Genomic DNA, 21,497 nt, shown 5'->3' with positions numbered 1-21,497 from the left:
AAGTGTAGTTAGTGTTTGAGGGTCTCAGCCTTATATGCACTTAAGGGGCAACAGTTCAGCCCTGAGGGCCTGTGAAAGGGAGATGATTCTCTGCCTCTGCTCTGCCCTGGCAAGGCAGCATCTGGAGTGCTGTGTCCAGTTCTGGGTACCCCAGTTCCAGAGAGACACGGAACTGCTGGAGCGGGTCCAGTAGAGGGCTGCAGAGATGAGGGGACTGGAGCACCTCCCTGGTGGGGAGAGGCTGAGAGAGCTGGGGCTGTTCAGCCTGGATAAGGCTGAGAGGGGATCTTATCAATGCATACAAATATCTTAAGGGCAAGTGCCAAGGGGATGGGGCCAGGCTTTTTTCAGTGGTGCCCAGTGATAGAACAAGGGGCAACGGGCACAAACTGTGACACAAAAAGTTCCATCTGAATACGAGGAAAAACTTATCTGCCTTGAGGGTGGCAGAGCACTGGGACAGGCTTCCCAGAGAGGCTGTTGGGTCTCCTTCCCTGGAGACATTCAAATCCACCTAGATGTGACTGTGCAGCCTGCTCTGGGAGAATCTGCTTTAGCTAGGGTTGGACTAGATGGTCTCCAGAGGTCCCTTCCAACCTTGACCTTTCTGTGAAGATACTTGAAGTAACATAGTAGAGCCTCAAAATCAGAGACGAACTAGAGGAAGGGCTGCCTGTCTGCATTTGAAGAGATGTTTGTTCCATGTTTTACTAGATGTGTGTACCTGTTTTACTACGTTTCCCAAATTGTCTTCTGTTTGCAGAATGTGTGCTTCTTCCTGCCTCACAAAAGCAAGAAATACTGCATAACCCAGGTATAAGTCTTACTGCATTCATTCCAAACAAGTCTGTACTGCCTGGCTTATCAGCATGGTAATTCTGGTAACCATGGGGTTTGAATTTGCAAGGCTTCCCCTGAGTGGAAAATCCCTGGATAGCTGGAAAATAAGTAGTTCACCAGTGCCTGTGTGAAAACTTGTGGAAGGGGTCTTGGAAAACCCGAAGTCCTGTTCTGTCGGGACAGTGCTGTTACAAATGTAAGTAGGGAGACATTTAAGCACCAAGTAATGGTGTGTTTAAGGGATGTTGTGTGTGATGGGTACCACACTGTGGGGTTTATGGGGCTAACCTGAAAACTACATTAACAGGAGACTCCTCTTCTGAGAATTGTGCTTTGACGACAGCATAACTACTAAATAAAAAACAAATTTATTGTTTACTATTTTTTTAAGTGTCTGAGGCCTTACCTTTCTCGTTCTTTCAGCTCTGTAGCTACCAGAGCTCGCTAAAGGGCCCGATGGAAGCCCACCCGCTGCCTTGCGTTTCCCCCGCCTCAGGTAGTGCTCTATAGTAACAAAACAGCCCTCGCTTTGGATTTTGCTTCGGTTTTTTTTTATTCTTCCGCCCGCAGGGCCCTTTTCCCTCCCCCCCATCGCGGCGCGGAACCGCGCTGAGGCGATTCCCGCCAAAGCCGTTCGAGTGCTGCGGGGGCGGGGCTGCCTGCGGGGGCGGGGCTGCCTGCGAGCGGCGGCGCAGCACACACAGCCCAGTTCCCTTCCGGGGCGGAGCTGCGCGTGCCTCGACCCGCCGCCGGCGCCTGCAGCGGGAGCGCGGCCTCCTCAAGATGGAGGGCTGGCGAGGAGGTGAGGTAGCGGCAGTGAGGGGGACGCGGGGGTTGGGGGAGCTGGGCCGCCCCGGGGCTCTACGCTTGAGCTTTGCCTTTCTCCTCCGTGCGTCGGGCGGGCGCGGGAAGGCCTGCTTTGTGTGCCGCTGCTGTGTGTGCCCGCGGCGGCGGGGAGCAGCCGCCGGCCCCTCTCGCCCAGCTTCGCTCGGCCCCGCTGCCGCCGCTCGCAGCGACCCGGGCCCGGCGGCGGGGCCTGGTGGGGAGGGCAGGGGGCTCTGCCCGCTTGCGTGGCGGGGGCTTTCCCCCTTGGCCGGGGGAAGCCTGCGGGGAGGCGCCTGAGGTAAATACGGAGATTGGGAGGGCAGCGAGGGGCGCGGGGCGGCTGCGGGAAAGGCAGCTGCCGCCCTCCAGCCCGCCTTCGCGAACTTGTGGCGGTGCGCCCCGGAGGTGAACGCCTCTGGGGGCCGCCCTTTCCCGGCCGGGGCGGGGGGGCCCTGGGCGCTGCCGGCGGCCGCTGAGGCGGGAGAGCCGCGCGGAGCCCCGGCCGGCGGAGCGGGGAGTGGGGCGCAGGCCTGGCCGCCTGGCAACGCGCGGCTGCGGCCCCGCGCCCCGGCCCGCCCCGGCGGCACTCGTCGGCGCTGACGGGGAGCTGGCGCCCCGGACCCGGTGCGCAGCCTCGTGTCCCTTCACACCCGCGGAGCTGGCAGGACACCCGTGATTCCTCTGGAAGAGCACTGTGGATGTTGGTTTCCTCGTCCAGTTACCATGGTTGCATCGCGAGTGCACGGTTCCACTTGACTAACGACAGATATTTGGCGTTCTCATAAAAGAACGGAGGTTTCCTCATAGTTCGGTTATGGGATGCTGTAATTGTAGGAAAATGATTCGGTTCTCAGTGCAGGTTGCACCTGTGGAAGCCTCTGCCCTCCAGAATATTTGTTCTTCTTTATAAATGTACGTACTCTATGGAATAAAGGTGCAGTGAGGGAATTGCTGACGTGTTTTACTTCACCTGTTAGAGAAGGGTTGAGTTTGGCTCTATGAGATGCTGTAGGTGTACAAGAGACTTGTAGAGTGCTATCACAAATGGTAATGTGGGGACTCTGGGATGAGGCATAATGATTTCAATTTAGCCGAGACATTAAAATAGGATTCTTTACCAATTTTCTTATTGTAGCTTGGTATGTGCCATGTCTAGCTTCACTTGAGACCCTCCAAGAATTATGTAGGAAGGAAAATCTCAGATGTAAATCCATTGGAATCACCAACAGGAGTCTAAAGAGTTATGAGGTGGAATATTTGTGTGACTACAAGGTAGAAGAGGTAAGAGAAACACAGACCAATTTGATCACTCTTTTCAGCTGAAATTTGGAAGCAAGCCAAAGGTAGTTTTGCGCATAATGTAAAGTAGCAGGCTGTGAGGACAAAGTTCTTGCTGACATCAAGTGAAGTATCTTTTCAACTTTGAACTGTAAGCAGGAAGCGGTATAGCTGCTGCTTTCGGTATGTCGAAGGAAGGTCTTTTCCTGAAATTACAGAGATGTTAGAATACAAAATAATTCACCCTTGTGTATCTAGAAGTTAAGCAAAATGCTGATGCTATTAGGTTGCAGCCTGGTATGTATTGTGATGCTTCTCGTTTATTTGCAGGTTACAATCTGTATTTCTTTCTTGATTGTTGTAGTCTATTTGATGAAGAGTTAGGGCCATGTGCTGCAACTGGATTCCTATGGCTTGATCGTGCCAGTGAAATTCAGTCTCAGGATTTGGCCTTGTTACAGTTATTTGGCCTTTTTAAAATAAGTACAAAATGTATGCTTCTTGATTATAAATACAATATTACATGTTTTGAATGGATTACACTTTTTTGGGGGGTGGGGGGTGGTTGATGTGACAAATAGTGGTTTTTAGAGATTTTTTTGCTAAGTTTAGAATATTTTTTTTTTGTTCCATATGTGATTACGACTACCTTCTGCTTGTGCATACAGGTCGTTAGCATAGCTTACATAACTACCTTAAAAAACTAGTCTCTTCCAAGTATACTGCTAGTGATTAGAGTTCATCCCACCTGTTTATTTATTTGCCCCTAGAGATGATATGCAAAGTTGTGCTGTAAGTTAATTTGCAAATAGAAAACTTGGTTTTTCTCTTCCTCACCAATTCTAATTGTTATGAGGACATCAAGACCTTCTGCACCGTATTGCTGTTTCTTAACTTCAGAGCTCTTATGTCTGTCTGTGTACTCTTGTGATGCTGGATTTCAGCAACACGAAATAGGGCTAAATCTGTATCTGTTTCTGTATTTCAAGGGCACAGAATACTATCTTGTGAAATGGAAAGGGTGGCCGGAATCTTCAAATACTTGGGAACCCCAGAAAAATCTGAAATGCCCAGTGCTGCTTCAAAACTTTCTTAGTGACAAAAATGAGTACTTGTCTCGGGTGAGAGAAGGCAAAGGACTGAAAGTGAGAAACCATGGTAAAGTTTTGAAACCTGCAGTTGCAGAGTACATTGTAAAGAAGGCTAAGCAAAGAATAGCTCTGCAGAGATGGAAAGAAGATCTCAACAGGAAGAAGAATCATAAAGCAATGATTCTGGTAGAAAACACTGTGGATCTTGAAGGCCCCCCTTTAGACTTCTACTACATTAACGAGTATAAACCTGCTCCAGGAATAAATGTAATAAATGGAATAACAACTGGCTGTGAATGCATGGACTGCCCTGCTGAGAAGTGCTGTCCAAAGGAGGCTGGATTTATTTTGGCTTACAATAAACATAAGAAGTTGAAAATCCAGCCTGGCTTGCCCATCTATGAATGCAATTCGTTTTGTAGGTGTGGGCCTGATTGCCCTAATAGGATAGTACAGAAAGGTACACCATATTCTCTTTGCATCTTCAGAACTAACAATGGCCGTGGTTGGGGAGTAAAAACACTCCAGAAAATTAAAACCAACAGTTTTGTGATGGAGTATGTCGGAGAGGTATGTATTTATCTCACATAGATGAATAATTTACAATAAGGGAAATATTAGAGAAAATCCTGATGAGCTTTCTCTCAGTTCTAACACTCCTTGACTTCTACTATGATAGAATCTGTCTGCTTTTGAGTTAGAGCAATGCAGTAAATAGTCATTCAAGATGACAGCAAAACTGTATTGTCCAGAATATTTCTCCATTCCAGAGCAATTGTAAAAGATTGAATGTAAAGAGACTACTTACACTGTATGTTGCTAAAGAATTATTTTAAATATGTGCCCTAATAGCATTTTAAAAAGCAAGTCCTTCTTTTCTTTCGTGGCAGTCGTATTCTTCATTCTTCACTGATTATGACTGCAGTTTTTTGCCATTCCCCAGGCATGGTCATTACCAAACTCCCCACCCAGTCCGTCAGTCCCTTTTCTGTTTTGTCTGAACTTCTAAGGCAGTATTTCCAGACATATTTATTACTTTGATTATCAGCAAGAATAAGACTTGTAGTATGTAGTATTATCTGTTTACTCAATCTCATATACTATTTCAGACAACTTCCATGTTATAAAATACAGACCTCAAGTAACTGTTGAAAATTTTTTATGGCCCTGTGTTTATCTGGTTCAGTCTTATTGAGCCTCAGGGCTCTCTGCATCAGTAGCTCCTGACAGCCTCTTTGATCCAGTCTGTTGTGCCTTGCTGCTAAGTTGACTCAAAATAACTCCTTTTGACCCTCTGTACAGGTGTTTATGATCTTAATTATATTTTGTCCATGCTTCCTGCACCAGATCTTCTAACTTCTCATAGAATCATTTAGGTTGGAAAAGACCTTTGAGGTCATCAAGTCCGGCCATAAATGTTCATAGCTTTCTTGTAAATATACAAGAGAGAAATCATTCTGTTGAGGGGTCAGTGCAGAAAGATGATTATGTAATTTTGCTGCTTAAAGGGAAGGAGGTGGTGTTTACCCTTTCACCTGAATCTGCTTAGGCCCTACTGCTGAGTAAGTTCTCAAATCTGATCTGTCAGAAAGATTTTAGAGGGGTTTTTTTGTCCAATTCAACCATATTACCTATCTGTCTTGCTGCCAAATTGTGATTTCTTTGCTGAGTGTGCACAACAGAATACATTTAACGTAACAGGCTGCAGATGAAACTGTTTAAGCTTTACTTCTGTCAAAAGTGACTGTAGTTCTCTTCCTTTAAGGAGTTTCTGGATTTCTACCTTGTGCTAGTATGTGCAAGCTTAATAGCATAAGTTCAGCTTTGTGAAGTGATGTAGCTGTCTTAAGTTGTCATGAATAGGATCTTTCACTGCAGTCAAGGATAGCAGGAAGAGATGCTTCTAGGGAGTGAGGAGGCGAATACTGAGCTGCAAACATGACTAGGTTGTAAAGACTGATACCTGTTGATCTTTTTGCAAAGGGAGAAAGTTGCAACTTTTTTATGTGAAGTAAACAAGGCTTTCTGGGTCTAATGAAAAAATTGTGCGGATGGAAACTTCAAGTAGAAACAGTTGATTGAATCTGTCATCAAAACTCTTAATAGAAAGTGCTGATACTTTTTTTTTTTCCTCCTGAGACAAGGTAGTGCTGCACATCAGCTGTAGACAAATTACATCCAGAGAAGCCTCAGTTACTAATGAGTTTAGCTGTATGTATGTATTCTTTATTCATTAGAGATGGAATGCTATTTCAACATCAAAAAGCAAATGTGATATTTTTTACTAAGTGAAGTTTTCTTCCAAATTCAATTGTTATTTTTGTTTTAATTTAGTAATAGTTAATAAGATGCAGGTTTCTTTTTTTTTTTTCTTTTTTTTTTTTTTTAGGTGATTACAAGTGAGGAAGCAGAGAGACGAGGCCAGCTGTATGATAACCAGGGAAATACATACTTGTTTGATTTGGACTATGACTCAGATGAATTTACAGTAGATGCAGCTCGATATGGAAATGTGTCCCACTTTGTGAATCACAGTGTAAGACTTTGTTTTGTATACTAAGAATTTGGAGAATTACTCTTAATTGTGGCAGAAATACCTTCTACTGTAAACATTTTCTTACTGTATTCACAGTTTTTCTGGAGTAGTTTGTTTCATGCCAGCACACTCCAGTCAGTTAGATGACATAATAAATAGAACAGAATGTTTAGCCTTACTTGGAGTAAGACTACCTACAAAAATCTGGGAATGAGAGGGTGCCTAAAGTGGGTATCTGGTAGGGCTGGGTTTGTCACTGAATCTGTTGGTTCTAGATAACCGAAATAGGGTTGGTGTGGGTGTGGGGTTTTCCAGGTAATTGAAAGACCTAACACAAGAGAAGTACTTAGTAAAATCAGTGAAGAGTCAAAGACTATAGGAATCGATGCATTGTTTTGTTGCAGGACAGGATAGGGGATTGTGCCAATTTTCATCCCTCAAGCACTGGTAGAAGAAAAAAAATTCCTATGTTTTCTTTGATAATTCTCCCCTGTAGATACCTTTTTCCTTCCTAAATCTAAACTTGCCAGAGAACTTGAAAGTAAATTTTTAAAAGGAAACTTTTGTAGTGTTATTTCCTGTTCAGCTGAAGTACTTAAAGAGAAGGTTGAACTGCATTTATAAAGATTCCTGAACTAAAAATTATTATTTCTTACTGATGTAATGTTTGTGAGGTATGCAATTACTATTTAACAACTACAGTAAATTCATGTCTTCAGGTTTGTGAGCTGAGATGTTTGTATTTCATGCGAGCTTGCCAGGGAGAAGGATGAAGAGTTTTAGATACAGGCAACTGCTCTTCACTTTCAGAAATGGGAGTGAAGTATTTTTTCCCTCTTCAGCGTAAAGTTAAATGTCTTAATTTCACTTCTTATTCTTTAACGTGGGTTATATTTTACTGTTGACGAAAAAAAAAAAAAAAAGCTTGCAGAGTTTAGCAGTCAGTCTCAGTGACTACTGACTTCTGACATTTAATCCAGAGAAAATGATAAAGCAGTTTCTAGTTCCTGTTTGGTGTCCTTGACCCTTGTCCTGCCACCCAGCCCACAGCAGATAATTCAGAAGCCAAGCAGATTAGCAATTGAAAATAGAAATTTATGTATAGTATGAAAATGATATTTCTGACCTGGGGAGCAGTGCTTAAACCTAAATGCAGAATAGCAAGTGTGTGTGGCTTGAAATGCTAGGGTGTTTTTTTTCTTTTCGACTTCTAATGCTTTTTGTGGGTTTTGTAGGTACATACTTCTGAAGGTAACTTTAATTGCTTTGTTTGTCATCTTTTTGTGTTGTCATCTTTTGAAGGTACCATTTTTATTTTTTTATAGGCTCTTGCATATTATTGTAGTTGTACATACTGTGTAAAGGTTGCCTTCTTGAAAGGACTTAACTCTAAGCTATGAATGTTCTCCTTTAACACTATTTCAAGAACATCATTTGTTGATTTCAGAAGATAACTTAATTTCAGACTTCTGTCACTGAGAGAAGAACCAGTCCTTCCTTTCCTGGGACCTTGGTTTGCTTAAACACTTCAGTGAAACTTGCGTGCATTTTTAACGTGAACTACATTAATTTTTGCTTACAGTGTGATCCAAATCTTCAAGTCTTCAATGTGTTTATTGATAACCTCGACTTGCGTCTTCCTCGAATAGCGCTGTTTTCTACACGAACCATCAAGGCTGGAGAAGAGCTAACCTTTGACTATCAGATGAAAGGTCTGCAGATTTTAACACTGTTTCTGTGGGAGGTTTGGGGGACTGGTGGGTTTTGTTGCAGCTTGACTGATTAGATAGTGTTTTAGGTGGGGCACTACATCTCCCTAACCCAGCTCTGTGGATTGTAGAACAGTCATCGCTCGTTGACTTTTAGTGCAGACAGGATGGCACCCAGAAGCTTTTCTGTGCACCTCTAGTGCATTACTTCTGTTGGCACTCCTAGCTCACAGCAAGGGATTGTGGTTGGAATGTCTAATGAGGCAAATTATTTTGAAGATTTCTCACAGGAATGCTCAAAGTAATGGTCAGGCTACTCTTAAAAGGAAAAAAAAAAAGTTTTCCTTTACTCAAATTGGCATTTCCAGTAAACTACTTTCTAAGTAATCTGCTAGTGATACTTAAAAAGACAGTTTTTAACAGCTGAGTGGTCTAAGGCAGCATAGGTTTGTCTCTGGATTCTGTTGTCTGTAGGCCTCAGTTGTGGGTGTGGGTCCTATGGTACAGGTGTTCAGGATAGAAGGACGGTCCAATGTTTACTGCTGTTTTACTGGGGTGGTGGGTACACTGATGTTTATGCAGAGACTTGAGGAAACAAAGTTCTTCATGAAATACTATCAGCTCTGGTTATAAAGTTTTGCTGCAGTGAGGACCATCATTCACTGGAACAAGCTCTCCAGGGACATGGTGAGTCCATGTCACTGGTGGTTTTCAAGATGCAATTGGACAGGGTGCTGGATAATTTCATCTAGACTCCCTTTCCCACGAAAGTTTGGACCAGGTGATGCTTGGAGGTCCCATCCAGCCTGGGTTGTTCTGTGATTCTTTGATAACTCACCTTCCCTTCAGTGTTCAAGGCTAGGCTGGACGGGGCTTTGAGCAGCCTGATCTAGTGCAAGATGTCCCTGCCTATGGCAGGGTGGGTGGGCTACATGATCTTTAAAGATCCCTTCCAGCCCAGACTGTTCTATCAATTTTTTTCCAGTACAGTAAAAAATTTTTGAGGTTTGCTGGCAGGGGTGTTGTGTATCAGCCTTTGCACACAAACTAGTTACCCACAACAGCAATGTATTGTTTGCCCTGCTGTTTTGTTTTCAGAGAAGCATCTTTGCACTGTGGACCTGTACCTCATTCTTGTAGAATTTCTCGTTAAGTACTGACAAATTGATCTTACTTGAATCCTTAAAGCTCCTCTTTTTTGTGGTGTCAGTGACACTGACGTCTGAGGCAGGCTGTGCTCTCAGCAGATGAGTACGGATACAGACCTAAGGGTACAAGGCTCAAATGTGTTGAGCTTTGGATTCTGATACATATGATCAGTGGTGTGTTAAGTAGTTGTAACCTGGGTGTCAGTAGAACATGAGTACAGCTTTGTGCACAGTTCTTAAGAGCTGCGGTGGTAGGAGGCTTTCAGGAGCCGTTTGAATACCTAGCAGTTTCGGTCTGTCTTTTAAAACTTCCTTATTTCTGTTTATCTGTCACAGGTTCAATAGATCTGACTTCAGACTCTGCTGATGGTCTTAGCCCATCCAGAAAGAGGATCAGAACTGTGTGTAAATGCGGAGCTGTGTGTTGCAGAGGTTACCTCAACTGAGTTTGGGTATCCAAAGTCACAAATAATACTTTGTTCCCTTTTTAAATGTGTTTTAATATGACTCTTCTTTCATAAATATATTCAAGTATTCTTACATCTAATGTAAATAAGTATAGTGAAAACACAAGGCATTACATTTGTAATTGAAATGGCCTTGGCCAAAGAAAGAGATGTAGTGTTTCAGGCGAATACAAAACCGACAATGGGGATTAAAAATGCTTTTTTCTAGAACCATTATTTAGGAAGCAGTAAAATGTATGCTAAGAAAACTTTTAAATGTACCATGATTTGAATGTTCAAGAGTGAGCTTACAGCCATAGGCCTTTTAGGAGCTAATTTCAGTGGGATGAAGTAATGTTATGTGTTTTCTGGACCTTATAAAGTATCGAGACGTTTGATTTGAAATCTGAATCACAGCTGATGGTTCATTTTCTTTTTTCTTTTTTTTTTTCCCTGTATAAAGAAAAGCTTCAAGAGATTAGCAATAACATTTATGGCACTGGGGTGAAGGATTAAGGACAGTCATCAGAGCAAATTGTAAAATATCAGTTGAACTCTGTGCAAGTAATTGGTGTTGGCACATTTCAGGTGCAAGGTCAAGGTCTTCAACTTCTTTAGCTGATGTTATGTTACTTGGGAGTTTTACATATAGAAGTTTTTTCACTTGTTACGTTCTGATGTTTAGTTAGGATGCTGTAGGAAGTCTGCAGTTCTACAGAGAATTTGTAAATAGTGGATTATTGGTAGTAACACACACTGTTTTCATTGCAGAAATTTGGAAGGCATTGCTGAAACAAATTACTGGCTATAGTTTGGAAATGGATAACAAAAGAATAGGGAGAGCAGCCTGTTGTCTAACAAAGCTGATGCATTACAGTGATATGCTCAGTTATCTGTTAGGTGCAAAAATACCCTGGGAATTGATTTCTATTCACAGTTGGTTTTGATTAAGTTTTTACATACTGTGACTTTTTTTTAATCCCATGACAGACTTTTCAGATACTAGGACTGTTTTTTCTTGTTGCAAAAATGTTAAACTTCAGTAAAGTTAGACTAGGGGTGCGTTTACTCATTTGCTGTAGACATTTGTAAGATTTTATTGAATGTAAAGGCTGAGAAATGTATTGTTCTTCAGCTGCTTGTCCTTCCCCCTGCCCCCCCCCCCCCCGATCATCTTAAAAGTTGTCTTGATATATTTGTGATGCACGCTAAGTTTTGCTTGGCTTCAACAACACTGAAGAGCAGTTGAGTTAGATTGAGTGGGGTTACAGCCAAGATCCATGCTCCAGGGATGATCCAAGTGCTTTATTCTCATGGATTAAAAAGCTTGTAAAATTTGCAAATTGCTTACAAATCATGTAAATGTTGATAGGGTCAGGCAGAATAATGTTGCTTAGTAAATGGACGCTCCATAAATGGATGCTAGCTATGTATCATAGGTCAGCTAGTTGCCTTTATAAGGTGCAGAGCTGTTGGCTCAGGTGAATGAAGTCAAGTATCCAGCATATAATAGTTTACTTAATTTGTTAGAAAATGCCTTAAACTTCATGTTAATTACTAGCACTCCAAAGAGAGTGTTTCAAAGGATAATACAGGTTGGTTGTTCATTAAGCAGTACAGTTGCATTTGCACTGAAGCTACCGGCTCTTTGGCAGAAAGTGAAATTTAATATGCTACTAGCCAAAATCAGTTTCCCAGTTGGGGTGAAGAGTATGGGCCATTGGAAGTGCTGTGTAAGTTTTGTAATTACAATATGAAGAGATACACGTTGAAATAGATAACTTTATATTGTTTAATGAATAGGAGAAAGTTTGCTTAGATTTAAAAGTATTTGACATTACCAGGCTCACCTGTACCTGCACACTTGGATAGATGCTGAATCTGGTCATTTTTTATCATGTTAAATCGCTATAATTTATTTTTTTTTTAATATAATGTTTAAGTGGAATGTGGAGCTTTAATGTTTGGAAACTCTAGATGATCTTTGTATCATTTGGAGTTCATCAGCATTTTCTCTTGCATGTAGCCCGATGCAGCAGTGCATTCCACATGGATGGGATCTGCAGTCTCCAGCTCCTTAATGTGCTGCAGTCTGCAGCTTTCCCTGTCGCTACAGGATGGCAAGAGTGGCTTGCAGCAAGAAACGGATTCTGTATCAAATCGGTTTCTCTGGCCTCCCTGTGGCAGGTGACACAGGGCCAGTTTGACACTCTTTTTCTTCACCTATGCTCACACCCAATTTGATTTAAATACTGCAGTAAATGCCTTTTAAAACTTAAAAAGTATTAGTAGTTGTACTTGAGTTCAGTGTCTGCCTCTTTCCCAAGGCAGTATATGTTACCACCAGCACTGGAACCACACTGCTGTTCTTTAAGGATATGTGTGTTACCTCTTGTATGATAAATAAAGGACTGTTAATTTATGTTCTGGGAGGTAACAGTATTTTGTATTTATTTGAAGTAAACCCATGTATGCAGTTTCCAGTTTAGAGCCTTGAACAGTATTTTATATTTCCATATTCACAGTGCATTTGGATTGCTTAATGGGACGCTGTGTCACTTTTGAAACTCCTTTTGCTGGTTTTATGAGTTTGGGGGAAAATTTCCAAATTGGAAAAGGAGAAAAAGCTATTTTCAATTTTTAAGGAGCCTAAACCAGCCTAGCTTCTGCCTTTGCTTTGGTTTATGGTTTGTCAGCAGCATCATGGCCACCAGTTCAGTTGTGAGTATGTACTTCTTAGAGACTGATTACCTGTGATCTGTCCTCTAGCTGTTCTTTTTTGTTGGGTTTAAATGTTTGGGTTTTTTTGGTAGTAAAACTAAAACTGCAAGATTACCCATAAGAAAAACTATTATCTATTTATTTCAATCTCAAATTCAAGTCAATCTTTTGGTTATTTCTAATGTATGTTTTAGGACCGTGTACATTAGAATATGCAGTTTGTAAGCTCAGGAACATTTTCTTTTCATAATGTGTGATCTCTAGTATTGCTATCTTCCTATAGTTTTTGATAAAATAAATTAAATTTAGTTTTTCTCTTGTTGTCATTCTTAAAAAAAAAACCACAAACAACCTTAGTCTGCCAAAATAACTGTAGCCATAAGATTTGCTTTAAGATTGCAACCTCTTAATTCCTGTTCTCTACCTAAGTTTTCTAGCACTGCAAGGACTAGTAGCGCAATTGTGAGGAAGTCATGTTTCCTGTTCAGTTTATGGCTGATACAAACTGTTATAAATTTATACTGTTGACTTGTCTAAAGCAGTCTGGGTTCCTGTATACTTCAGCAGCCTGTAACTGACATGTGCCATACAGGTAGGGAAACAAGCCAATAGAAGAAATTCTGCTCTGCATGACTTTATTCACAGAGGTAGTTCTGGTAACAGTTTAACTCACTTGCAAGCTTGCTAAAAAAAAAAAACAAAAACCACATCTGGAAAATTATGCTAACAAACCCTAGGAACAGAGCAGGTAAGGCAACAGTGGAGAGATATATGGCTGTGAATATCCTTAAACCATACACAGACAATAGCAATTGTTCTTCCCCCCGCCCCATCCTTCCACTGTTCCTGACAGCAGAATGCTGGCTGGTTTAACATCCACATATCGCTGAAGATGGCAGAAAGACTGAGGGCACACTCAGAGGGGAGAGCTGTCACACTACAAGTTTGTTTAATTCTTTGTGACTTAAGGCCTCATATTTTAGATGACTTCTGCTGTTTATGCATTTTTGAAGGCACTGCCATTTAACAAAGACCTGAATTACATTTCTGTTTTAGAAGCAGAAAATTTTGGCAAAGACTTAACTGTGATGGCACATGTGCACAGAGAATGTATTGTCTTGATTTAAAAAAAAAAAAAAATCTGAAACATGTCTGAATTCAGTGAAGTCAACAGAATGGTATAGAGGAGGTGAAATCTGGCACTGTAAGAGCCTTGAGTGACATAACCACCTGCCCAGGGTAACAGGCTAGCTTCTGCTGCTGTGCATTAGCATCCAGAGCAGGCTACTGCTGCTGGCCACAGGATTTCATTTTTAAGTCATTCTGAAAAAAACAGAAGAAACCAAGGCACAGAGGAACCAATGGCAAGTTGGTTGCAGTGAGTTGAATTTAAACCATTTGATGGTGTACGGTGCCTCATTCAGGAGTTACAATGGGACACCACCACTTGCTTGGTGTAAAAAGAGACCTGAAATGAACAATTATTTAAAAAAAAAAAAACAAAAACACAACCAAACTTCTCAGTAGTTCTCTCATCTGTTCTACCATTGTTATTAAGAATAACTGCAGTGAAAACTTGGGATTAAAGTCAAAGTGCAACTATTGCATTGTTTGCATGGTCATTTCTGGAAGATGCAACTGTGGGGAGGAACACAAGCAGCACACTATTTCATTAAAACCTGAGATCACATATATAATCAAAGGCAAACTCTTGGAGCTCCTGATAAAGAGAAACACTAAATTTCATTTGGTGTTCTACCCTTCGTTTTGTCTGGTCCATTTTTTGTCGCAGTCCTGGAGAAGTGAACCTAGGCAACAGAAGGCTTCTACCATCCCTCCTAGGAATACATCCCTGTCAGTATTTCATGGAAGGAACAGTCAAGTTACACATGCTGCAAATTCCTAGTTCTGACAGTAAGCTATTTTTGACAAAATTGCCTAAATTGGCATAGCTGCAGTTAGTAATTAGTACTAAAGAGAAAAATAATACGGGGTTTTAATAAACAAATTTCATTATTATCATGCTGTAATCAGTTATATGTGTCTTTAAGAGACTTTTTTTCTCACTATGTTTTCACCTGCTGCTAGCTTCTTATATAAGCACTGCAGTTTGTCTGGCTGAGGCACTTCAGCATCAGGAGTCGAGGGAATTTCAAAGTCAGAGGAGCTCTGAGAGTCCCTCCTCAGTTCCAGATCGGGAGTCCTGGGGCTATCAGTTACTTCCACTAGTGCATCTCCAACATCAGCAGTGCCAGCTTCTGCATCTTTCTCAGTGCCTTTGCTTTTCAAGTTACAGGCAACGTCACAGGCACAAGATCTGTTTTGTCCCAGTGGCTTCCACCTACTGCTGTCAGGCTGACTGTCTTTGGCCGCCTCCTGTGGCACAGAAACAACTGCTCTGCTCCCACCTTTGCTTAAGGAGCTGAAGTCCGAGGCGTTTCTCTCTTGGGAGGTGATGAGTACTGTGTCCATTTGGCTATCCCAGCCCTGGCTCCCCTGCTCTGATATGTGTGTTGACTGAGAAGAATTTTGGGAGGAGATGTGTGTAGAGTCGCTTACTCCATCTGAATCACTAATGAGTGACTGGGAGCCACCGGCATCTGCTAAAGATGAGAAGTTGTCCTCGTTCTCAGAGCCTTCATCTGGTTTGTTACATTTGAAAAATGCATCCCAGCGAGGGACATCAGCATTAGACTCCTGTTGATCACTAGTTAATCCATTGAAAGTTGATGTGGAAGTGGCATCTGGCTCACAGGAAAGAACCTGAACTGTATTTTTTTCAGATTCTTCTTCGTCATCTTCATCATCATCATTTGATTCCTCACAGTCCACGAAGTCTACCTTGACGGAGGTGTAAGTTGTGGTTGCTTTGTAACTTTCTGTGCTCTCAATGTTTCGTTCAGCGTTTTCAGGTTGTACTGTACTGGAGGGCCTGCTCTCCTCAATCTGCTGTTTTGGAATCTTGCGCCTTGCAGAAGTTAATTCTGAATCAAAGAGATCATCTTCATCTGTCAAGAAAATAGGGGGGGGGGGCAGGGAACCACTTGAAGGAAGTCCACAGCTCTGCTAAACAGGTGTTTTTTTGTCAAAAAAATTAAAACTGACAGCAGTTTTAATAAAAATTAATTTAGTATGAAGACAGGAAAAAGTTTAACCCCAACAGAGACTTGGCAGGACGTTACTGACTGTATTCACCTTGTCTAGCACAGTGCCTTACACGGAAAGCTGCCATCCTCCATACAAGCTACAGCCAATCAGATGTAGGCCTAGCAGACACATTAATTCAGGCCTCCTGACATCTTCTGCCAGGACCATGTCACCCTCACATACTTGACACTTAAGAAACAGCCGAAGAGAATGCAGCAGGCCTGAAGCTGTCTTTCAGTACCCCGGTGGCTTTCCAGGGGCTATGTACAGCATCCGTTTACCATCATAAGTTAAAACAGCTACGAGGTGCTAAAAAGCCAGCAGTGCAAGATAATGAAGAGGAGCAATACCAGTGATACACCACTCTGTCCTCCATAACACGGGAGGTGATCCAAGTTAGAAAAAGCTTTACTAGGGATGCTCTAGGACTGTGGCAAGGAACTCGCCCAGAAACCGTAGCTGTACATTTTAAGTGTACATCAAGTACATTTTAAGATTGCAGACAAACGTGCTTTTACACAGTGCTCTCTCATCCTCCTAAAACCTAATTTAATTTTACTTTTCCTTTCTAACTGTTGCTTTGAACACAGACTGCAGCGAACACCATGGCTTTTGGCACCTCTGCTTAGTCCCAGACTTTGGTTCAACGCGGTGTTGCACCAGCAGAACCTTTACCTGTATCAGACAAGTCTCTCTTCTGGACTCTCTTCAGCATTCCTAAGGGCTTGTACCTGGGTTCCATGTTTCTCTTGTACAACCTGCATAATGGCTTTAATCTGAGGTGAATGAGAAAAGCAATTAATATTTAGAACTCACCAGATACTTTCAGGAGCAGAAGTTAATCTTTTAACTTGATCTAAGTATGCTGCTTTACATCTCTCACAGGTACTGCAGCAGAAGCGTTACAGCAAAAGCAGCAATAGCTAGGGAAAAGTTCTTAATTCATCGGTGAACTTAGGCAGCTTAAAGGTAAATATCTGTCATGTCTATATATCTGCCTTAACACACTATTTGGAAACTATGCTTTAGTCCCTTGCTTAGAGAAGACAAGATGACAGGGTTCAAAAGCCACCTGCAGTTTTATTCAGTAATGGTAAAGTATCTCCTTTCTTATTAAGGAGAAGAAAAAGGAACAAAGAAACAAGTCCTCATTTTGTTCAGACTGACACCACTGCTCCGTAAGAGTGCTTTCTAAGCTGCCAACATCTGTAGCAGCACAAGACAACAGGCCTCTGTGATGCTACACAGAGGGCAGGAGTTCAAATCCCCAGATAAACCCTCTTTAAAAGAAACTTCTGAGAAGTAGCAATGACAAACAGAATCAGTCACAGAACAGTGAGATGAGTATGTCTTCAGATTCCAGTAACAACAGAAAAACCTCTATGCATATAAGTAGTGTGTGGAATACAAGTGCTGAGTCCAGGCATAACACAAGTGTTGAGAAAGCTGAAGTTCACAGGACTAATTATAGAAAAAAATATATATAAATTAAAAAAAAAAATCTGAATTATCAGACAAAGCAAAAGGCAGTGGCCTGCTTGAGAGGCTGGGATTCAGGGGGGGAGTTGTCCTTGCAAAACCAGAGGCTAGATCACATCCATTCAGCAGCCACTTGTAACTTACATTTCCATAACTTTGTCTTCTGTCCCACCCACTGGCAGTACATTCGGATATACATTCACAGGGCGGATATAGCTCAGGAAATCCTTAATCTAAATTAAGAAAGAGCCGTTTAACAAATTACATCAGCAGCACTGATCAAAGCACATGCACAACAAGTAGTTGTCTCACGTAAAGACCAGCAGGACCCATAAGCCAAACGATGAAAGCAGATAGCTTCGTAAAAGGAAAACAGGTCTGAAAGGATGCTAAGAACTCGGCCTCACCTAGCCACATCGCAGCTATTACCGACTACACAGACCATCACTATCTCCGAAAGAAAAGGCTAGACAGAGCTGCGCCTAGGGAATGTGATGCAGCACCTCCCTGTCCTTACTGCTGTAGATCTTTTCAGACTTCATTTTTCTTACAGGACTTCAAGGCCCTAGCTGTGCAGATCAGGCATTCTCTTCCCCACTTTTCCTAAAGTCTCACTTCCATCCATGATAAAAGCCCACCGTCACAAAACAAGTCACTTTTTCCAGAACTTACTCTGTCATCTTCTAGATGCTCTGCTCTCCAGACTGTAAATTTCTTATAGAAGAAATTCTGTAAGATTGTACTTGTAAGATTACAGATTAATTGGGTCTGGTTTGGGACACTCCACTCCAGCTGAGGTTTTATCAGTGCTGAGCACTGAAAACACTTGCAAGGTTGCAGATTACACCCCTATCTACACAGACCGGTAGGACCCACCTATTTTTGCATGTGGAGATACAAGCCTGTTACAATACACTACCCGCCATGTTCTGCTAGCAATGCTGCCACGTTGTATGTACAACACTTGTACCTCCATTAAAAATTCCGCACAGCATAGCAAATTAAAATTTAGCCAGGAACTTAAAAACAGGACTGTCTTGCTAGGGCTTTGAATAATACCCATTTTGAATGGGGAAGGCTTTGTGGCAGGTATTTTGTTAGCACTGATCCTGTTTCGGTGCAGTTTCTTAGGAGAAGTATTTTAAGAACTGGATTGAGCCATGTTAAATGGAAGTGTGTGGTTCTAGAGAGGATGTTGCCATGACCAGTTTTCTTTCCTGTTAGTCTTTAACACAGAAAGAGGAGTAACAGCGGCAGCTACAATGTGAGAAAATTGTGTTTAAATGTGGGGGTGGGGAAAAGAAGTTAAACCCTCCTCAAAACTGAGTCACAGGAGATAAACGATGTATTGAAAACCAAAATCCCAAGCTTTAAGCCTTGCATAATTACACTAAAAAAGAAACGTAGTCCAAAAAGTTGACCTATGCTTTGAGGAGAGCAACAAAAAAAAAAGCTTATAATCCTGCCCTACCTTAAGATGCTCTTCTGCAGCTGTATTAAAACAAACTTCTCTGCCTTCAGCATCCAGAACTTTCTATCCCCTTATGTCTTATTACTGAAAAGTTTTATTGTAACAAGTCATATCATCCACTCTGTATCAGTATTATATAAAATCATATGATATATGAATATATCAATATCAAATAATCAAAACTCCTTTAATTTTTTTTAATCAGTGTATACTCAGTACTACAAATATACAAACCTCGCTGTATGAAGAGTGGAAAGAGAAACACGCTCTGTATGTACGCTCTCCAGTCCTTATAAAAAAAAAAAAAAGGCATAAAAATTAGGCAGCTGCTCTTCATCCTCCATCCTCAGTCAGGAGGCAAGCATAACCTACTCTTAAACAATTTTGAAATTCCATTATACAAGCATCAGGCAAGGTACACACCTGAAACAAAGGGTTTCTGCACGGCCCCAGTGCTCACCTCACTATTACACTGGTTTTCTTGATCTTCTCTCCAAACCACATAGTGGAGGGTTTGATGCTGATGATGTGCAAGGGAGTTCCATTTTGGCAAGTCATCCCACAGGGCAGTCTGTCCCATTGAAAGCAGTCATCATCCTGCCAAATGCAATATAAAATTAAGGGCAATCCTGACCTTTTTTCCCCCAGAAATTGAGCAACAGAGTATCTAGCCAGACCAAGTTTTCGCCTCACTTCCAACCCCCTTTGAAACACTCTTGGTTGTGGTATCTTGCTTTTACAGTGCAGCTGACAAAGCAAATCAAGCATAGAGACCGATGCCCCAACAAACCAGCTCCAGTTCAACCTCCAGTCCTCCAGACTGGAGCCTTCAGCTTGACAGACATCCTGGGAAGGGAGGGCCATACACTACAAACACACAGTATGTCGCTGCAAGAGGCATCACCTGAGCTGCCTTTGATACACTGAAATGTATAATACCCGACTGATCTAATCTGCTGCTTCTCTTACCTGATTTAAAAATACAAGTTTCAAGTACAATTAAACTGTTTCTAGCAGCAGCTAAATGTGTTTTTTCCTTTTTTTCTTTTCCTTTTAAAAATGTCAATCCACTAACTAAAGTTCTTTCTCTACTTTACATTAAGCCACTATTTGGCCCAAGTCTTCATTACCACAACAGGACCAAAATATTAGCACCTATAGCCAGTCTTTTACGGTAATGTTAGCAGAGGCTTTGGAAGATGATACACACCCGAGGATGTCGACAGGCATGAATCTGAGTGTGTCGATCTGTAGTAACATGGTAGAGGATATCTGGCATTTTTCTGAACATATCAAGTTTGTTTACATGCACCTAGAGAAAGGCAGAGTGCACACTTAATTAGCTCCATGTGTTTTCCAGGCTGCAGCTGGAGCAACTATACAGATGTGGTTCTGCTCTCAACAAGTGCTGGTAGGCATTCAAACAATTACTGCCCATGAATAATGTCCAAGCAGAGAAGTGTTAGCCAGAAGTAACTAGGACATCTAGAACAAGCAGAACATACCTTCTATGCTGAAGAGGGATTAATATTCACCAAAGAAAGTCAGAATATATCTGCTAGCTATTAACGTCATATGTTAATGAGAAGACTTTTACCATTCACAAGATAAAAGGGAGAAAGGTAAACATTGAGCTTGAAAACTGGGGATTAACTTCTCCCTGGAGAACCCAGATGTTGCAGACTGAAATCAACCAATTAACTCATTTTGAGCACAACTGTAGCTTTTTAAGTTGTTTGTCAGCAACAATTATAGAAACGTTACCTTAATTCCAAGTTCCTCACTGAGATTTACGAATAAATACTCATATCCGTAAGCAGCTTTGCAGTTCAGCCACACAACGTGATAACGAGTCAGTGAGGTCCAGCTTCGCACTAACTCTAAGATCCCATTTAAACATTCCTCCTGAAAAGTTTAGAAAATGTTGTGAATCATCTTTGAAGATACTTCCGAAGTCCTGTGATTTGGTAATGCAAAATGTCATTGCCTTGTGAGACTTACCTAACAAAGGGGTGGTTAATTAATTAGCAGCCTTAAGGACCTTTCCTCTCACAACTTAGACTTACCCGGCTTGGGATCTGATAAAATTTGGGATCGCAAAAAGTAGTATCCAAATACACACTCTGTATGTCTTTTACTCTGAAAGAGAGAAACGTGGTATCAGAATGAGCACTGCCCCACAGAACTAAGACATACCACTTCCTCTCTCTTCAAAAGGAGGCAATTCTTCCTCTTTATTACAAAGACCTAGTAAAAAGGGGCTTGTAACTGCAGTATTGCCTGACCACAAATATATTTAATCCAGAATAAAAAACAGCAGGGGGAAAAAAGAGAATACGTTATTCCTGACTTGTCCATACCTGGACAGTATCCTGTCCACACAAATCCTCTGTGATCTTTTACTCTTTCTAAATGACAATAGCTGAAGTCTCACCTTGTCCCCGAATGCAAAAGCCCCATTCTGGCTGCTTCTCCTTTTGCAAGCCTGAAATCCCCTGTATACAGCACTGTGCCATTTTCACCTTCAAACAAAAACCTACAAACAGAAACACTTTGGTCAAACTCAACAATATAAAGCACTATATGCCACGTGTCGATTTGTTATCTTGCTTAGGATGGTTTATGTGACTAATGTATGATGTCACAGAAATATCTGGCTCACTTTGGTCCTAGAGTAATTTCAGATAAACCAAATAATTCAGATTCAGCATGTCTGGAAAATAACCTGTGCCTAGGCCAGTCAGAGTTGAAGACAAAAGCCTCACAGATTCTGTGAGGGTAGCCCAACTGTCTGTTGCAGCCAAAG

General features: G+C 41.8%; 2 protein-coding genes across 7 annotated transcripts in view; one reads left to right on the top strand and one right to left on the bottom strand.

The window, feature by feature from the left end:
- The first annotated feature begins 350 nt into the window (after positions 1 to 350).
- SUV39H2 (suppressor of variegation 3-9 homolog 2) lies at positions 351 to 14,972 on the top strand. Of its 5 annotated transcripts, none has more exons than XM_037389579.1 (7): positions 357 to 814; positions 2,801 to 2,946; positions 3,933 to 4,604; positions 6,424 to 6,570; positions 8,153 to 8,282; positions 9,764 to 9,879; positions 14,885 to 14,972. In XM_037389579.1, exons 1-6 carry the CDS (start codon positions 715 to 717, stop codon positions 9,871 to 9,873), a joined length of 1,305 nt encoding a protein of 434 aa, XP_037245476.1. In that variant the 5' UTR covers positions 357 to 714; the 3' UTR covers positions 9,874 to 9,879; positions 14,885 to 14,972. The 5 variants fall into 5 exon arrangements, with proteins under 5 accessions (XP_037245478.1, XP_037245476.1, XP_037245475.1 ...); XM_037389578.1 differs by lacking the exon at positions 14,885 to 14,972 and adding an exon at positions 11,900 to 12,907; XM_037389576.1 differs by lacking the exon at positions 14,885 to 14,972 and having other exon boundaries at positions 9,764 to 12,907.
- Positions 10,314 to 21,497, bottom strand: part of DCLRE1C (DNA cross-link repair 1C) — a 27,852-nt gene continuing 16,668 nt past the window's right edge. For both annotated transcript variants that reach the window (XM_037389575.1, XM_037389574.1), the window contains 9 exons: positions 21,126 to 21,227; positions 20,758 to 20,830; positions 20,456 to 20,596; positions 19,902 to 20,003; positions 19,152 to 19,288; positions 18,926 to 18,980; positions 17,365 to 17,453; positions 16,417 to 16,517; positions 10,314 to 15,602 (listed from right to left, as the gene is read on the bottom strand). In XM_037389575.1, coding sequence (XP_037245472.1) covers positions 14,641 to 15,602; positions 16,417 to 16,517; positions 17,365 to 17,453; positions 18,926 to 18,980; positions 19,152 to 19,288; positions 19,902 to 20,003; positions 20,456 to 20,596; positions 20,758 to 20,830; positions 21,126 to 21,227 — 1,762 coding nt within the window. In that variant the 3' untranslated portion in view covers positions 10,314 to 14,640. The remainder of the gene's footprint in view (positions 15,603 to 16,416; positions 16,518 to 17,364; positions 17,454 to 18,925; positions 18,981 to 19,151; positions 19,289 to 19,901; positions 20,004 to 20,455; positions 20,597 to 20,757; positions 20,831 to 21,125; positions 21,228 to 21,497) is intronic.

This window comes from Falco rusticolus, chromosome 5 (genome assembly GCF_015220075.1).
Source record: "Falco rusticolus isolate bFalRus1 chromosome 5, bFalRus1.pri, whole genome shotgun sequence".
Lineage (NCBI taxonomy): Eukaryota > Metazoa > Chordata > Aves > Falconiformes > Falconidae > Falco > Falco rusticolus.
Note: the sequence above shows the minus strand (reverse complement) of the source record. Positions and strands in the feature narration are given on the sequence as shown.